This window comes from Scyliorhinus canicula, chromosome 15 (assembly GCF_902713615.1).
Source record: "Scyliorhinus canicula chromosome 15, sScyCan1.1, whole genome shotgun sequence".
Lineage (NCBI taxonomy): Eukaryota > Metazoa > Chordata > Chondrichthyes > Carcharhiniformes > Scyliorhinidae > Scyliorhinus > Scyliorhinus canicula.
In genome coordinates this window covers 66281522-66295258 of record NC_052160.1, presented here as the reverse complement: position 1 = coordinate 66295258, position 13737 = coordinate 66281522, and the positions used below count along the sequence as shown (strand labels likewise).

Here is a 13737-nt window from a genome sequence, read left to right as displayed (position 1 = left end):
CCTGGCACCCGGCAACATACCATCCATGAGTCTCTTTCGTTGCCACAGAACCGTCTATTTGTCCCTCTAACTATCAAGTCCGCCCTTCCCTTCTGAGCCACAGGTATGGACTCAGTGCTGGAGATCCGGTAACCGTGGCTTACCACTGGTACGCCGTCCCCCTCAACAGTAGCCAAAGTGGTATACTTGTTACTGAGGGGAACGACCACAGAGGATCCGTGTATTGACTGAGTCCTCCCAGTCCCTCACACCGTCACCCATCTGTCTATATTCTTTGGAGTAACTACATCCCTGAAGCTACTATCTATGACCACCTCTGCCTCCCGAATGATCCAAAGTTCATCCAGCTCCAGCTCCAGCTCCCTAACACGATTTCTGAGAAGCTGGAGATGGCTGCACTTCCCACAGGTGAAATCAGCAGGGACGCTGGCGGTGTCGCTCACCTCAAACATTCTGCAGGAGGAACATTGCACTGCCTTCCCTGCCATCCCCTCTGGATAACTTGCGGAAGAAAGGAGGAAAGAGCTTACCTGATATTCACTCAACCCCTTAGGTTAGAGAACAACATTAATCTACCAGGCCATTTGATGTAAGTTCGAACAAGAATATTCCATTATTCTTTGTTGACATTCCCAAGGGCTGTTATTATTTCATTATGAATATGTGGCTGAGTTTGAAAAACTACAAAAGCAGTTATCTCAGTGTGGGGGGGGGGGCTCTTAGTCTATGGTTTGAGTGAATCTAAAAATGCCTGTGATGTTATTAGTGAATAAAAGTCTTTGATTTTATAACATTAGTTATTTCAGACTTGACAACTTTGAATCGATTTCATGATGGGAGGTTTTTTTTTAAAACCATCAAGTGTATCCGAGTCATGGCTGTATTAAGTTGTTAGAAGTTTTTTTTTCATCCCTACATTACCCCTGAGGTCTGCCCATGATGGGTATTGGATGAACGGCTTACGGGGTGGGGAAGGGGAGGCCTGTGATGAAGGTGGGTGAATACATGAGGGCTAGAGTGCTCATGGGTTTTTAAACGATGTGGACAACATCCCAGAGATCCAAGGGAGAGGATGATCTAAAATGGACTCATGGAAGGCTAATAACTTAGTGCTAGCAGTAATGGTTACAGAAATTAAAGTGGATAGAACAACTCTCTCAACTTTTTTATTCCTCCATAAAACTACCTTGTCTGCACTTTTCACCTTTTCTGAGAACCTGCATAAAACTGGGAAATGTCCATGTGGGAAAGACCACTGAGCTGCCACAACTGATTTACAATGGTAGATTTCTCATAAAATAAAACCTGACTGCGAGTAAAATACGCTAAACCGTATTACATAAACACACTCACCAAATTAGGATTCCCTTTGAGTTTCGGATTAGTCCAAACAGCACCAGTAGACAGATAAGAACATCAAAAAGCAGCAGGCCAAGATATCCCAACCACCTTTGAAGAAATCAGCACTATTAATAAAGTTAAAATACAAATTATTTCACTTTTGTCAAGCAGATAACCCACTCTTATAGCATCATGAGCAAATGTAAATATTTCATTGGAATATTTCTGCACAAGTAGCCTTAGCTATGTGTACACTGGGAAATAAAGTTACTTGATTTCATTATTATACAAAATAAGTCAGCTTTGGAACTTCTGTCAAAACAGTGCTGCATTGGGAAGTCTGATCTCGCATGCCTAAACATTTTTCTATGCATATCTACGCAGAACCAGACACAATCGGGATTACTGAGACAAGGCTGCAGGAAAACCAGGGCTGGGAATTAAACATTGCAAGGTACAAGATATTTTGTTTTAATAATAATCTTTATTGTCACAAGTAGGCTTACATTAACATTGCAATGAAGTTACTGTGAAAAGCCCCGAGTCGCCACATTCCGGCGCCTGTTCAGGATACACGGAGGGAGAATTCTGAATGTCCAAATTGCCTAACAGTGCGCCTTTTGGGGCTTGTGGGAGGAAACCGGAGGAAGCCCACGCAGACACAGGGAGCACGTTCAGACTCCGCACAGACAGTGAACCAAGCCGGGAATCGAACCTGGAACCCTGGCGCTGTGAAGCAACAATGCTAACCACTGTGCTTTAGAAGAAATACATGGTCAAACATGGATGTGGGATATCTGCACCTATTAGGATGACATAACAGCAGTAGAAAAAAGGGACAAAAGAGCAAGTCAAAAATAGAATCCATGCGGATAAACTTAACAAAGGATTAAACACACTAACTGGATCACCCAAGGTGAGCTGGAGAAAGAAATATCCAGACAAATTAGAGAAATAAAAAAAAGAACAGAAAAACAATCATGGGGGATTTCAACCAGCCTAATATTAATTGGTCAGAAGAGGGAGGTAAAGGAGATAAGGGAATGGAGTTTCTACATGTGTACAGAAATCCTTTCTAACCCAATTTGTAAAAACTCAAAGAAGGGGAGAGTCACTGTTGGTTCTAATAATGGTTAACGAGCCAGAACTGACGAGGGAAGTAAGAGAAGGGGATCCTCCAGGCAATAGCAACCACAATAGCATGTGCTTTATGATAGTGATAAGAGAAAATATGAGTATGATAAAAAAAAATCAGGTATGTAGTTTGGTGAAAAGCTGATGGGGGGGGGGCTGAGAATAGAACTTGGATAAATAAGATGGGTAGTAATGTTTACAAACAATGATGTAAAAACAACACTGGGAAACATTTAAAATAATGGTCAGAGTACAGGGGAAAAAATCCACTAAAAGTGAAGAACAAAATAAGCACAAGTGAGGCTCCATTGATGAATAAGAGAATAACAAAGAGTTAATAAAGAGGCATACATTAAGAAAATAGACAGCAGAGGAGTGCATGATAAGAGAGCATATGAAGAGATTGGGGAAAAAGTTTTTTTTTTAAAGGCCCAAGAGAAACTATGAAAGTAAATTATTAAGGAACATTAAACAAAATAGTAAAATATTTTACATGCTGTCATTTTTAAAAATAGAAGGCTGATGACAATGGGATGATTATCGAGTACCACAGCTAAAGATAGAGAGATGGCAGAAATACAAAATAATTATTTTGCTTCGGTATTTACAAGGGAGATAGAATAGATCATTACATTGAATGATGAGATGAACAATGAGATTAGTGCATTTAAAATAACATTTAAAAATTGAATAAGCTAATCAAACTCGGAGGATAAAGCCAGAATGGATAAGGTCTGAATGGATTGCATCCATGTTTGGAAAAAGAATCTAGCGAAAAGGTAACAGAGGCATTACTAGCTCCTTCTTTCATAAACCACAGCCCTAACGGAGCCATTGGCATCGCCTTGATTCTTACTTAGTTTTCTTTAAACCTTCCTCAGTCCACATCCCAATATTGCCCACTCATCCAATTTTTCTTCTTCCTCAGCCCCCAATTTCTCCTTCAACCGTTGCCAAGACATGGCTATCAAGTCTTAATTTCCACTATTCCCTCTTGGTTTATTATTATTAGCCGTCTTTCACTCTCTAACTGTACTTAGCAACCCTTTTGATTATATTCTTGATCTAACCCAATCAAGAATTAGAACCTGAGGCACTGAAAGATGAGCCATAAAGAACACCAGGTTGAAGGACAAGTTTAAATACCAATGGAGGCACAAAGTAAAACATTAGTCAATGCAATGAAAGTGATTACTGCTGAGATATGAACGAGTGCATGGCCATACAAATGGAATATATCTGAGATGGTCACAATTTCCAACATAGCAGGCACACAGGTTTGACCAAAATATCATACACCAAGACTCAACAATCATGCATCTGAAGTGCTACTTGACGTCATTGGACATAGAGTGACCCTCTATGTGAGCAAAGAAGAGGTAAATCAAGCTCTCTGTTTGATTTATAGAGGGATAAAAGTGAAAAAGATGTTAAACTAAAACTGTACTGAACCTTGGTTGGAATCACACTTTAGAATACTGCGGCAGTTGTGATCGCCAAATTATGAAAAGGATATAGACACACTAGAGAGGATGCAAAGACAATTCAAAAGGATATAGGGAATGAATGGGTATATATATATATATTTATTTATATTAGGAAAGGATTGGAAGGCTGGGTCTCTTTTCTCTTGAAAAAGGCTGATGGGTGACCAAATCAAGGTCATAAAACTTAGAAAAGGTTTTGATAAGAGTGAATACAGAAAGAGAAAGCTTTTTCCTGCAGGGAAAAGCATAAGTAGAGGTCATCAATATAGTAGAGATTTTTAATAATTAATTACAAAAAGGTGTGCCAGAAGACTGGTGGATAACTAATGCATCACCAGTATTTAAGAAGTGGGGGGTCAGAACACGTCCAGGGAGTTACAGGTCAGTTAGTTTATCAATGATAGGGGGGATGAATGGAATCTCACAAAGGAGAGAATAGAAGGAACATCTAAAAATGAAAAATATAATAAACAGTCAGCATGGACCAACCATATTGCAACTTTTGGGGCGGTGACAGAGAAAGTTGACAATGGTAATTTATATTTTCTATTCCACCACGGGATGTGGGCATTGCTGGCAGGACCAGCATTTGTTGCCCATCCCTAGTTGCTGTTGAATTGAGTGGCTTGCCGACCATTTCAGATAGTATTTTAGAGTCAACCACAATGCTGTGGATCTGGAGTCGCTCTGGAGCTCCTTAACGGAGAAGTCTTTTGAAAATCCAAGTGGGTCAGACTAGGTAAGGATAACAGATTTCCTTCCCCAAGGGGCATTTGTGAACCAGGTGGATTTTTAATGATAATCGCAAATTGGTTTCATAGTCATCATTAGACTTTTAATTCCAGATTTTTAACTGCCATGGTGGGATTCGAACACGGATTCCCAGAGCATTATCCTAGGTTTCAATACCACTACACCACCACCTCGCCCAGTAATACAGTCAATGCAATTTATTTGGATTTTCAAAAGACTTCTCCGTTAAGGAGCTCCATAATGGACAAATTAATAAGAGCAGAGAATGTGGAGTTATGGATGAGCATCAGAACAGATTGCTAGCTGGCTTATGCAGAAAGTAGACAGTGGCAGGAAAGGTAGTTCTTCAAAGTGGCAGAAGGCAGGAAGTGGTCTTCCACAAGGCACTGGTACTTGTTCACAATTTACATTTACAATGTTATCAATTTTGGAATCAAATACACCATTTCTAAATTTACGATGACCCCAAATTTGGGGAGATAGTCAATTATGATTGGATTGGATTGGATTGGATTGGATTTGTTTATTGTCACGTGTACCGAGGTACAGTGAAAAGTATTTTTCTGCAAGCAGCTCAACAGATCATTCAGTACATGGGAAGAAAAGGGAATTAAACAGAATTCAAGAAAATACATGAGAATACATAATAGGGCAACACAATATATACAATGTACTACATAAGCATTGGCATCGGATGAAGCAGACACGGGTGTAGTGTTAATGAGCACTGCAACAAATCACTGGAAGATATTAATAAACTCTCAGAATGGGCAAGTAATTTGCAAATGAAGTTCAACACGCATAAATGTGAGGTAACATATTTTGGTTGGACAATGAGGGAAGTAATTTATTACTTGGAAAGTGCAGATCTAGGTGGGATGGAGAAAGAAAAGAATCTCGGAGTATAAATAAACCAATAAGTAAAAGGTGCATTTTTTTTTTTTTTAAAGGCAAACCAAGCTCTAGGATTTCTGGAGGGATAGAATTGAAAAGTAGAAATGGTATGCTAAAGCTGTGTCGAAAATTAGTTAAACCACACTCAAGAGTGAGATGAGTTAAAGGAGCTTTGACAAAGAGTCATCGGACTCGAAACGTTAGCTCTTTTCTCTCCCTACAGATGCTGCCAGACTTGCTGAGATTTTCCAGCATTTTCCCTTTCGTTTCAGATTCCAGCATCCGCAGTAATTTGCTTTTATCCACACTTAAAAGTATTGCATGCCGTTCTGGTCGCCATATTATGAAAATGATATAGAAGCACAGTAGAGGGTGCAGAGATGATTCAAGAGGATTTCAGAAATAGATGGGCATACATATTAGGAAATGATTGGACGGTTGGATCGTTTCTCTTGAAAACAAAACTAATCGAGGTCTTTAAAATTTTGAAAGGTTTTGATTTGAGTCGATACAGAGAGACCGTTTCCTCTTGTGGGCAAAAGCATAACTGGAGACATTTAATGTAAGAAGTCACCAAGAAATTGGTGAGGATGTGGAACACACTTCCACGGGGAGTGGCAGAAGCAAATAACAGCGGCATTTTAGGGGAAGTTAGGCAAGCATGTGAGGGAGAAGGAAATACAGTACGTCCTCACTTTAAGTTGTCGGTTTTAAGTCCTTTCAATTTAATGTAATGTTTGAAATGAGGCAGATCGCTGCGTTTAGCACTGTGAATTCGCATTAGTACATTTCAAACTGTTTGCGAAGAAAGATGAGAGGAGGCTCAAGTGGAGCATCAATGACAGCATGGACTGGTTGGGTCAATTGTTATGTTCCTGTGTCATATATCCCACATAATCACTGTCCACAAAGACTGGGAAGAGTGGCTGAATTACTGCACCCCATGTCAATTTCTATTTTTGTTGTATGGTATTCTGGGGTTTTTAAAGGGTTTTCAACACTAAGTTACATGACTAGTTTCCATGAAAACTAAAGCTAATGCATTATCCCTATATCCGTTGAGCAGCTGCATATATGACAGATATCAACTGATCTCCCGTAGTAATGGATATAGGAGTGCAGACTTAGTTTAGTGAAATCTTCAGAGACAATAGACAGAGTAATCAGGGCCCAGGCAAATAGTTCAGCCCCAATTTAAAAATGTACATTCCAGATTAGGATGGTCCATCAAAACACGTATGGGGTTCATATTCGAGGGCATTATGGCGGGTCCTGAAATAAGGAAAGGCTATATTAAACAGATAGCCATCACTTGAACTGAAAAGGCATCAAAGTTCTTCCAATGTGGGCGAATAAAATAGTGGATTCATATTCAAACCAATATGGCAGAAAGGTCGGAACAGTCCATTTGAAACAAAAGAGATGATCACCAATTAATAAAGCTACTGGAAAAGCAGAAGGTGTAACTTAAATGGCATAAACAATCAGAAAAGAAAGGAAAAGAGAAAGGACACAAGGGAGGAAGAAGAAAAATCTATTTTTGAAGGGACACAAAAATTAAGAACAGTGGGTAAAGCATGGCTGAGGTTTAGGCAGAACTGAAACTTAGTGTTCCTGGTTATAAGTATTTGACAAGAGTCACAGGGAAAGAGGGTTAGTGGAGAAAGAAGGTGTGGGTGGCAGCAGTGGTAAAGGTTTCTATCAGAGCACGAGAATGTATTGCCCAGTCCATAACACGAACCTGCCTCCCATCCATTGACTCCATCTACATCTCCAGCTGCCTGGGGAAAGCGGCAGCATAATCAAAGACCCCTCCCACCCGGCTTACTCACTCTTCCAAAAATCTGAGAACATGCACGAACAGACTCCATAACAGCTTCTTCCCCACTGTTACCAGACTCCTAAACGACCCTCTTATGGACGGACATCGTTAACACTAAACCCCTGTATGCTTCACCCAATGCCGGTGTTTTGTAGTTACATTGTGTACCTTGTGTTGCCCTATTATGTATTTTCTTTTCTTTCCTTCTCTTTTCATGTACTTAATGATCTGTTGAGCTGCTCGCAGAAAAATACTTTTCACTGTACCTTGGTACACGTGACAATAAACAAAATCCAAATCCAATCCAAAATCTTACGGTATTGCACTGAGAGAAAATCTTTTTGAACGGTATTAAGAAAGTGTAAGAGAAGTGATCTAATTCTCAGTGCACGTTACTAGTCACCAAATAACAGAGATGTGGGGCAGCACGGCAGCGCAGTAGTTAGCACTGTAGCCGTAAGGCGCCAAGGTTCCAAGTTCGATCCTGGCCCTGGGTCACTGTCCATGTGGAGTTTGACAATTCTCCCTGTGTTTGCGTGGGGTTCGCCCCACAAACCAAAGATGTGCAGGGTAGGTAGATTGGCCACACTAAATTACCCCTTAATTGGAAAAAATGAATTTGGTACTTTAAATTTTTTTTAAAACAGAGATGAGGTAGTGGAAGAGAATCATAGATGGTTCAGAGAGAAACTGGTTAATTCTTTGAGCGAAAAAGTAGTGGTTTCAGACTAATTTACAAAGGAACGCATTTTAGGATTGGAAGCTTTTAACGGAGTAGAGAATTTTATGCCAAGATGCTCATTGCCATGGTTAGCAAAAGATTAAAATCCTTTAAGTTAAACTGGAAAGATTTTTTAAGAAGGTATAATCAACATTATAACAGGAAATAAGTTGACAGCAAACTGTCCAAACGTTCTCCCTGGGCTAGATTTTCCGCCCTGCCGCGCCACATTTCTGTTTCACCCCGCCAGCAGGATGCTCTGTTATGCAGGCTGGTGAATGGAGTTTCCCATTGTGGGGCAGCCCCACACCATCGGGAAACCCCCGTGCTGCCAGCAAAATGAAGCATCCCGCCAGCAGAGAATCCAGCCCCCTGTGTCTGCTTAGGTTTCCTCCGGTTTCCTCCCACAAGTCCCGAAGGATGTGCTATTAGGAAATTTGGACATTCTGAATTCTCCCTCTCTGTACCCGAGCAGGCGACTAGGGGCTTTTCACAGTAACTTCATTGCAGCGTTAATGTTAGCCTACTTGTGATAATAAAGGTTATTATTATTAAACATAGGCAAGTTAAACAATTTGGAATAATTTAAATTTATGGTTCTGTTTACTAAGATGGAATTCATAAGAATAGAGAGGAAGTGAGAAGGAAAATGTTCCAGGTCATGAAGCAGGAGAGATGACCTAAAAGGGACAGATAGGCAACCCACCAATAACACTGACTAATTTTAGCCATCGCAAGATAGACTGCAGCATGCAGTCAAAATGGGAAGCACCTTTTAAAAATGCATCCATGACTGCACTGATGACAAAATCAAAACTAAAGCAATATGAAAGCAATATTAATGCCAAGCCAAGGGGCCATACAAGCCGTTGGTCAGCAACAGAACCAGGTGGGATGGGCCACCTGGTTCCATATTGAAGAAATACCCTTCTATTTGAAGTTATTGTAGGCCAGGGAGAGGAGAACTATGCCCACCCACAATCCCCCACGAACCCCGAGCTGGCAAACCATGGTCAAAAAAACGGACTGTTCGGAGGCGAATGGCTGGGTCCACCACCAATTCACCACATGCTCATTTCAGAGCGCAGAGCGTATATAAATAATCACCAGCAGATTAGATGAAGACAACATTTTAACGTTATAAAAATCACGTGCTTGCAGTTCCTGAAGTGACATTAACATTTAAAGAACTGGTGGACAATTACTGGCATGAACACTTCAAACACCCTGTAGTTTATTTTCACAGAGAGATATGGGTTTACAGGCAGAAGCACTAACAGTTCAGCAGCAGAGTAAACACTCTGCTCATGCAGAATCTCAGATATATGCAGGCTGCCTTTGCAATAAGAAATAAGTGTCCTGTCAGATGACAGGAATTGTAACGAAAACAAAAGAATTGGCACCATCTTCTTTGCCCAGTTTGAAATCATGCTACTGCCAGCTCGTAGCAGAGCTGCACTGACAATAGTTATGGAGAAAACCATTGCTGAATGGCTTTTTCTCCCAGCTGGGCAAGGGTCCATGAGAATAATGGGGGAATTTAAAAAGAAAAGATTGGAAGCAGTGGAGAGAAAAAGAACAAGTCTGAAAGAAAACAAAAGTCAGCATAAAACAATTTGAAATAGATGTGCACTTCGACACAGATCTAAAACTGTCAGGAATAGTAATGCTGAAACTTTCAAAAGGAAGTACAGACTCAGCAGTGTTCAAGGAGCAATACACCACTGCAAAACAATTCACTATTTCTTCCCCCTTTTGCCCTGTCACTTATAATTTTTCTCCTCCTCTCCAGAGGGTATTGATTCTTATTGGAATACAGTTCTACAGATAGCAGCAGCTTTTTTGCGAACTCACCCAAATATTTCATCATAAACTTGCATCACACCCTCATTCTTTGCTCCATATTCCTCTTCTTTCCCCAGCCCATAACCCCCTCATCTATCTTCCTGTCCCCTAACACTCTAATTCCACTTTACTTTTTCCTCCAGCATTGCCCAACCTCCTGAAGCTCTGACCCAATTATCTCCTTGCCCTCTATCACTGTGTGGCCTGAAGACTGCACTTATAAAATACAAATTAAATTAGTAGTGTAAACAAAAGAGTAATTACATGTTGGAGATATTGCATTTAAAGATTTATTGAAATAGGTTAATAATTGTTCAATTAATCTTTTTGCTGATCAATAAACAAGCAACCAAAAGACATGAGGGCCTTTTGTAATAAAAGGTTTTATTAAAGTTTAACTCTGTCAAAATATGACGCTCTTTGCAAAGAATTTGACACGTCTCAAATCTTTGAGTCCGACAAACTAACCTCCAGTACTGTAATCAGATAGATAAGGAACTGATTTGCCTAAATTAAAACTATTGACAAAACAAAGTGTCAAAAAATTCTCCTAACACAAGTGAGAGATAGACATTCCAGTCTGAACTCAAACATAAAATGAAGCTTGTGGTTTGATGCGCGAAAAATGGGAAACTGGTGTAGTTGGAAACCCTTCTGATGTTAAAGGCCTTTAATCTGCACCCATTCACCCTATTTCCGGAGCTAGAAATGCCCACTGCTAAATGAAATGGGACATATTTCAATTCCCCAATACTCTTCACCTTGAGAACAAAAGTGGTCAGGGAATCATATTCAACAGATACATACCTATAATAATCATACAATTCAACAAAGACAGCTAGCTCTTCTAAAGATACGTCATTCCTCTCCCAAAATGGAATTGTAGTTAGCTGTCTAACCAGTTCTCCAAAAAGACGTTTTGACTTCTGCACTCTCTCAAGGTACCGTGGTTCCTTTGTGAATAAATCCTCCAAAGTACGAATGCTCCCATCTACGGTCCGATTCAGGTCTCGAGTGCTCTCAGAAATCTGCAAGTAAGCAAAACCCAAGTTTAGAAACTAACCAAAAACTTTTGAAAGATGGTTTTCTCTCAAGCTTATGGAGCAGTAAGAGCTGTACCTTCCCTCTGAGCAAGTAGCTAAATTTGCAGCAGGTGTGACCCACTTTTGTTTAAAATTAAGAATCAAACTAGCTACACATTAAATAATTCAGTATGCTCTGGTCTGTTGATGTTCGGATGCAATTTGATATGCCATGGTTAGCATACTCCTCAAGAGGTGGAGGATATATTGTTATTCTAAAGCACAAAACCTATCAATTTGGCAAAGTTAATAAAATATTAACATTCATATTTTCAAAATATGCCAAACAATTTTCTTTAATAATATTTTTAAAGAGAGCGTTTGTGAAAACATGAGAGAAAATTGAGGCAGACACAAAGATACATCAAGTACAACCACTGTGTTGGATCCAATTTGGCAAGAGAGTTGCCTCTTGTTCTGATTGTCTCATGGATGGAAATGTCAGCAGCTCAAAGGTAAAAAATCAAATCCCTTTAAAAGACATACTGCAGTAAGAGACCTTGTCACCATTTGGGATTAAAGGAGCCTATGGCATAATGTAAAAGGCAACCATTATCAAACCAAACTTAGCACCCAAGGGGTTAGGAACAGAAGTAGACCATTCAGCCCCTCGAGCATGTTCCAACATTCAATTAGATCACAGTGGACCTGCAACGTCCACTTGGTTCCGTCACCTTTAATACCCTTGCCTAACAAAAATCTCTACTTTGAAATTTTCATACAATGTAGCATCAGCAACATGTTGGGGATGAACGTTCCAGATTTCCAGTCTCCTTGAAATAAAGATCAACATTCCATTATCCGTTTTAATTATTGAGATAGCAACACTGGCAGATGTAAATTAGGTTTTATACGAGAACCTCTAGTGTAGATAATGAAAGATATTTTAACATTCCTGTTGACCCCAATTCTTTTTTTCCCCATTGAAGAGGGATTTTAGCGTGGCCAATTCACCTGCCCTGCACATCTTTGGGTTGTGGGGGTGAGACCCACGCAAACTCCACACGGACAGTGGCCTGGGCCAGGATTGAACCCGGGTCCTCAGCACCGTGAGGCAGCAGTGCTAACCACGTCACCGGGCCTCCCACAACATTCCTGTGATGATGTACACTCATTGCTAGTTTGTCCACACCACAGGGCCATTGCTAAGATATGCTGATGAATTCCTATTTTGTGAGAAGTTGATTTAGATATAATTTTACTGGAGTTTAGAAGAGTAAAATTGCCTCCACGGTCCTGAGGGGCTTTGACAGGGTGGATGTGATGGGGATGTTTCCTCTTGCGGGAGAATCTAGTACTAGGTGTCACTATTTAAAAATAAGGGGTCACACATTTAAGACAAAGGGGCAAAAAAATTTATCTCAGAGGATTGAGGATCTTTGGAACTCCAGTGCCTTTTGGGGAATAATTTTTGCCAGTGAATATTTTTAAGACAAAGCTAGATAGATTCTTGATTAGCGAGGGAGTGAAAGGTTATCAGGGGTTGGCAGGAGTGTGGGATTGAGGTTGCAACCAGATCAGCCAGGATAATATTGAATTGTGGAACAGGCTCGAGTGGTTTACTCCTGCTCCTAATTCTTATGTTAAAGAGTCAGTTGCAAAAATGACACACAATCGGCAGAGAGAGGATGGAACAGATGGGAGGAGTTAGAAAATCAGCTTTGGTAAGCATGCCAACTCATTACTTGCTCATTTTTATATTGCCGTATTGCCATAAATATACAAAACACAAAATACGTTCACCTAAATCATAGAATTTACAGTACAGAAGAAGGCCATTCGGCCCATTGAGTCTGCACTTGCCTTGGAAAGAGCACCCTATCTAAGCCCACGCCTCCACCCTCACCCAGTAACCCCATCTAATCGTTTGGACACTATGGGCAATTCAACATGGCCAATATACCTAAGCTGCCCATCTTTGGACTGTGGGAGGAAACCGGAAAATCCGGAGGAAACCCATGCCGACACGGAAAGAAAGTTCAAACTCCACACAGTCACCCGAGGCCAGAATTGAACCCGGGACCCTGGAGCTGTGAGGCAGCAGTGCTAACCACTGTGCCACCGTGCCGTAAGTGTGAAATAGGTGTGAAATAAAATCGCTCAATGATTTTTACCAATCTTTATCTCAACTAGCAGTAATTCAGAAAGCCTGAAGAAATACACATGTAAAAGAGAATGGGTGATATTGTTGCACCCCTGGGCTATGCTGCTGCGTAGGCAGCATGTAGGGCAGCTACAATCAGTACCCATAAAAAGTTTGTGTTCAGGTCTTTTAACAGAGTGACCAAATCACAGTAGGTGTCCCCGGCAGATCCAATTTGCTAACAGACATCATTGAATTTATGAAAGAACATGTGGGAAATTTGTGGAGTTTTCACCTTAATTCTTGAAAAATTTGGTCCCTCAATCAGCATTCTTGAGAATTGAGAGAGGCACCTTAACCAAGCCTCAAAAACAGTTGTTTTTATTGTGCTCCAGAATCAGATGGCTCGCTGCCTACCTGATAGAGATTTACCCTATTTATGGCCTTTTCTGGATCTTGTACTCGTGAATAAACTGAAAAATAAATTTAGTAACTTTGAATTTCAATGTCTCAAGATGATAAATGGAGTTAAGATAAATGTTTCTGGAACTGGCACAAATTGTCAATATCAGTAA

General features: G+C 40.4%; 1 protein-coding gene across 5 annotated transcripts in view; it reads right to left on the bottom strand.

Annotated features, from left to right (window-relative positions):
- Positions 1-13737, bottom strand: part of LOC119978690 (protein tweety homolog 3-like) — a 286190-nt gene that overhangs the window by 134860 nt on the left and 137593 nt on the right. For all 5 annotated transcript variants that reach the window (XM_038820488.1, XM_038820484.1, XM_038820483.1 and 2 more), the window contains exons 4-5: positions 10805-11025; positions 1354-1449 (exon numbers count right to left, since the gene is read on the bottom strand). In XM_038820488.1, coding sequence (XP_038676416.1) covers positions 1354-1449; positions 10805-11025 — 317 coding nt within the window. The remainder of the gene's footprint in view (positions 1-1353; positions 1450-10804; positions 11026-13737) is intronic.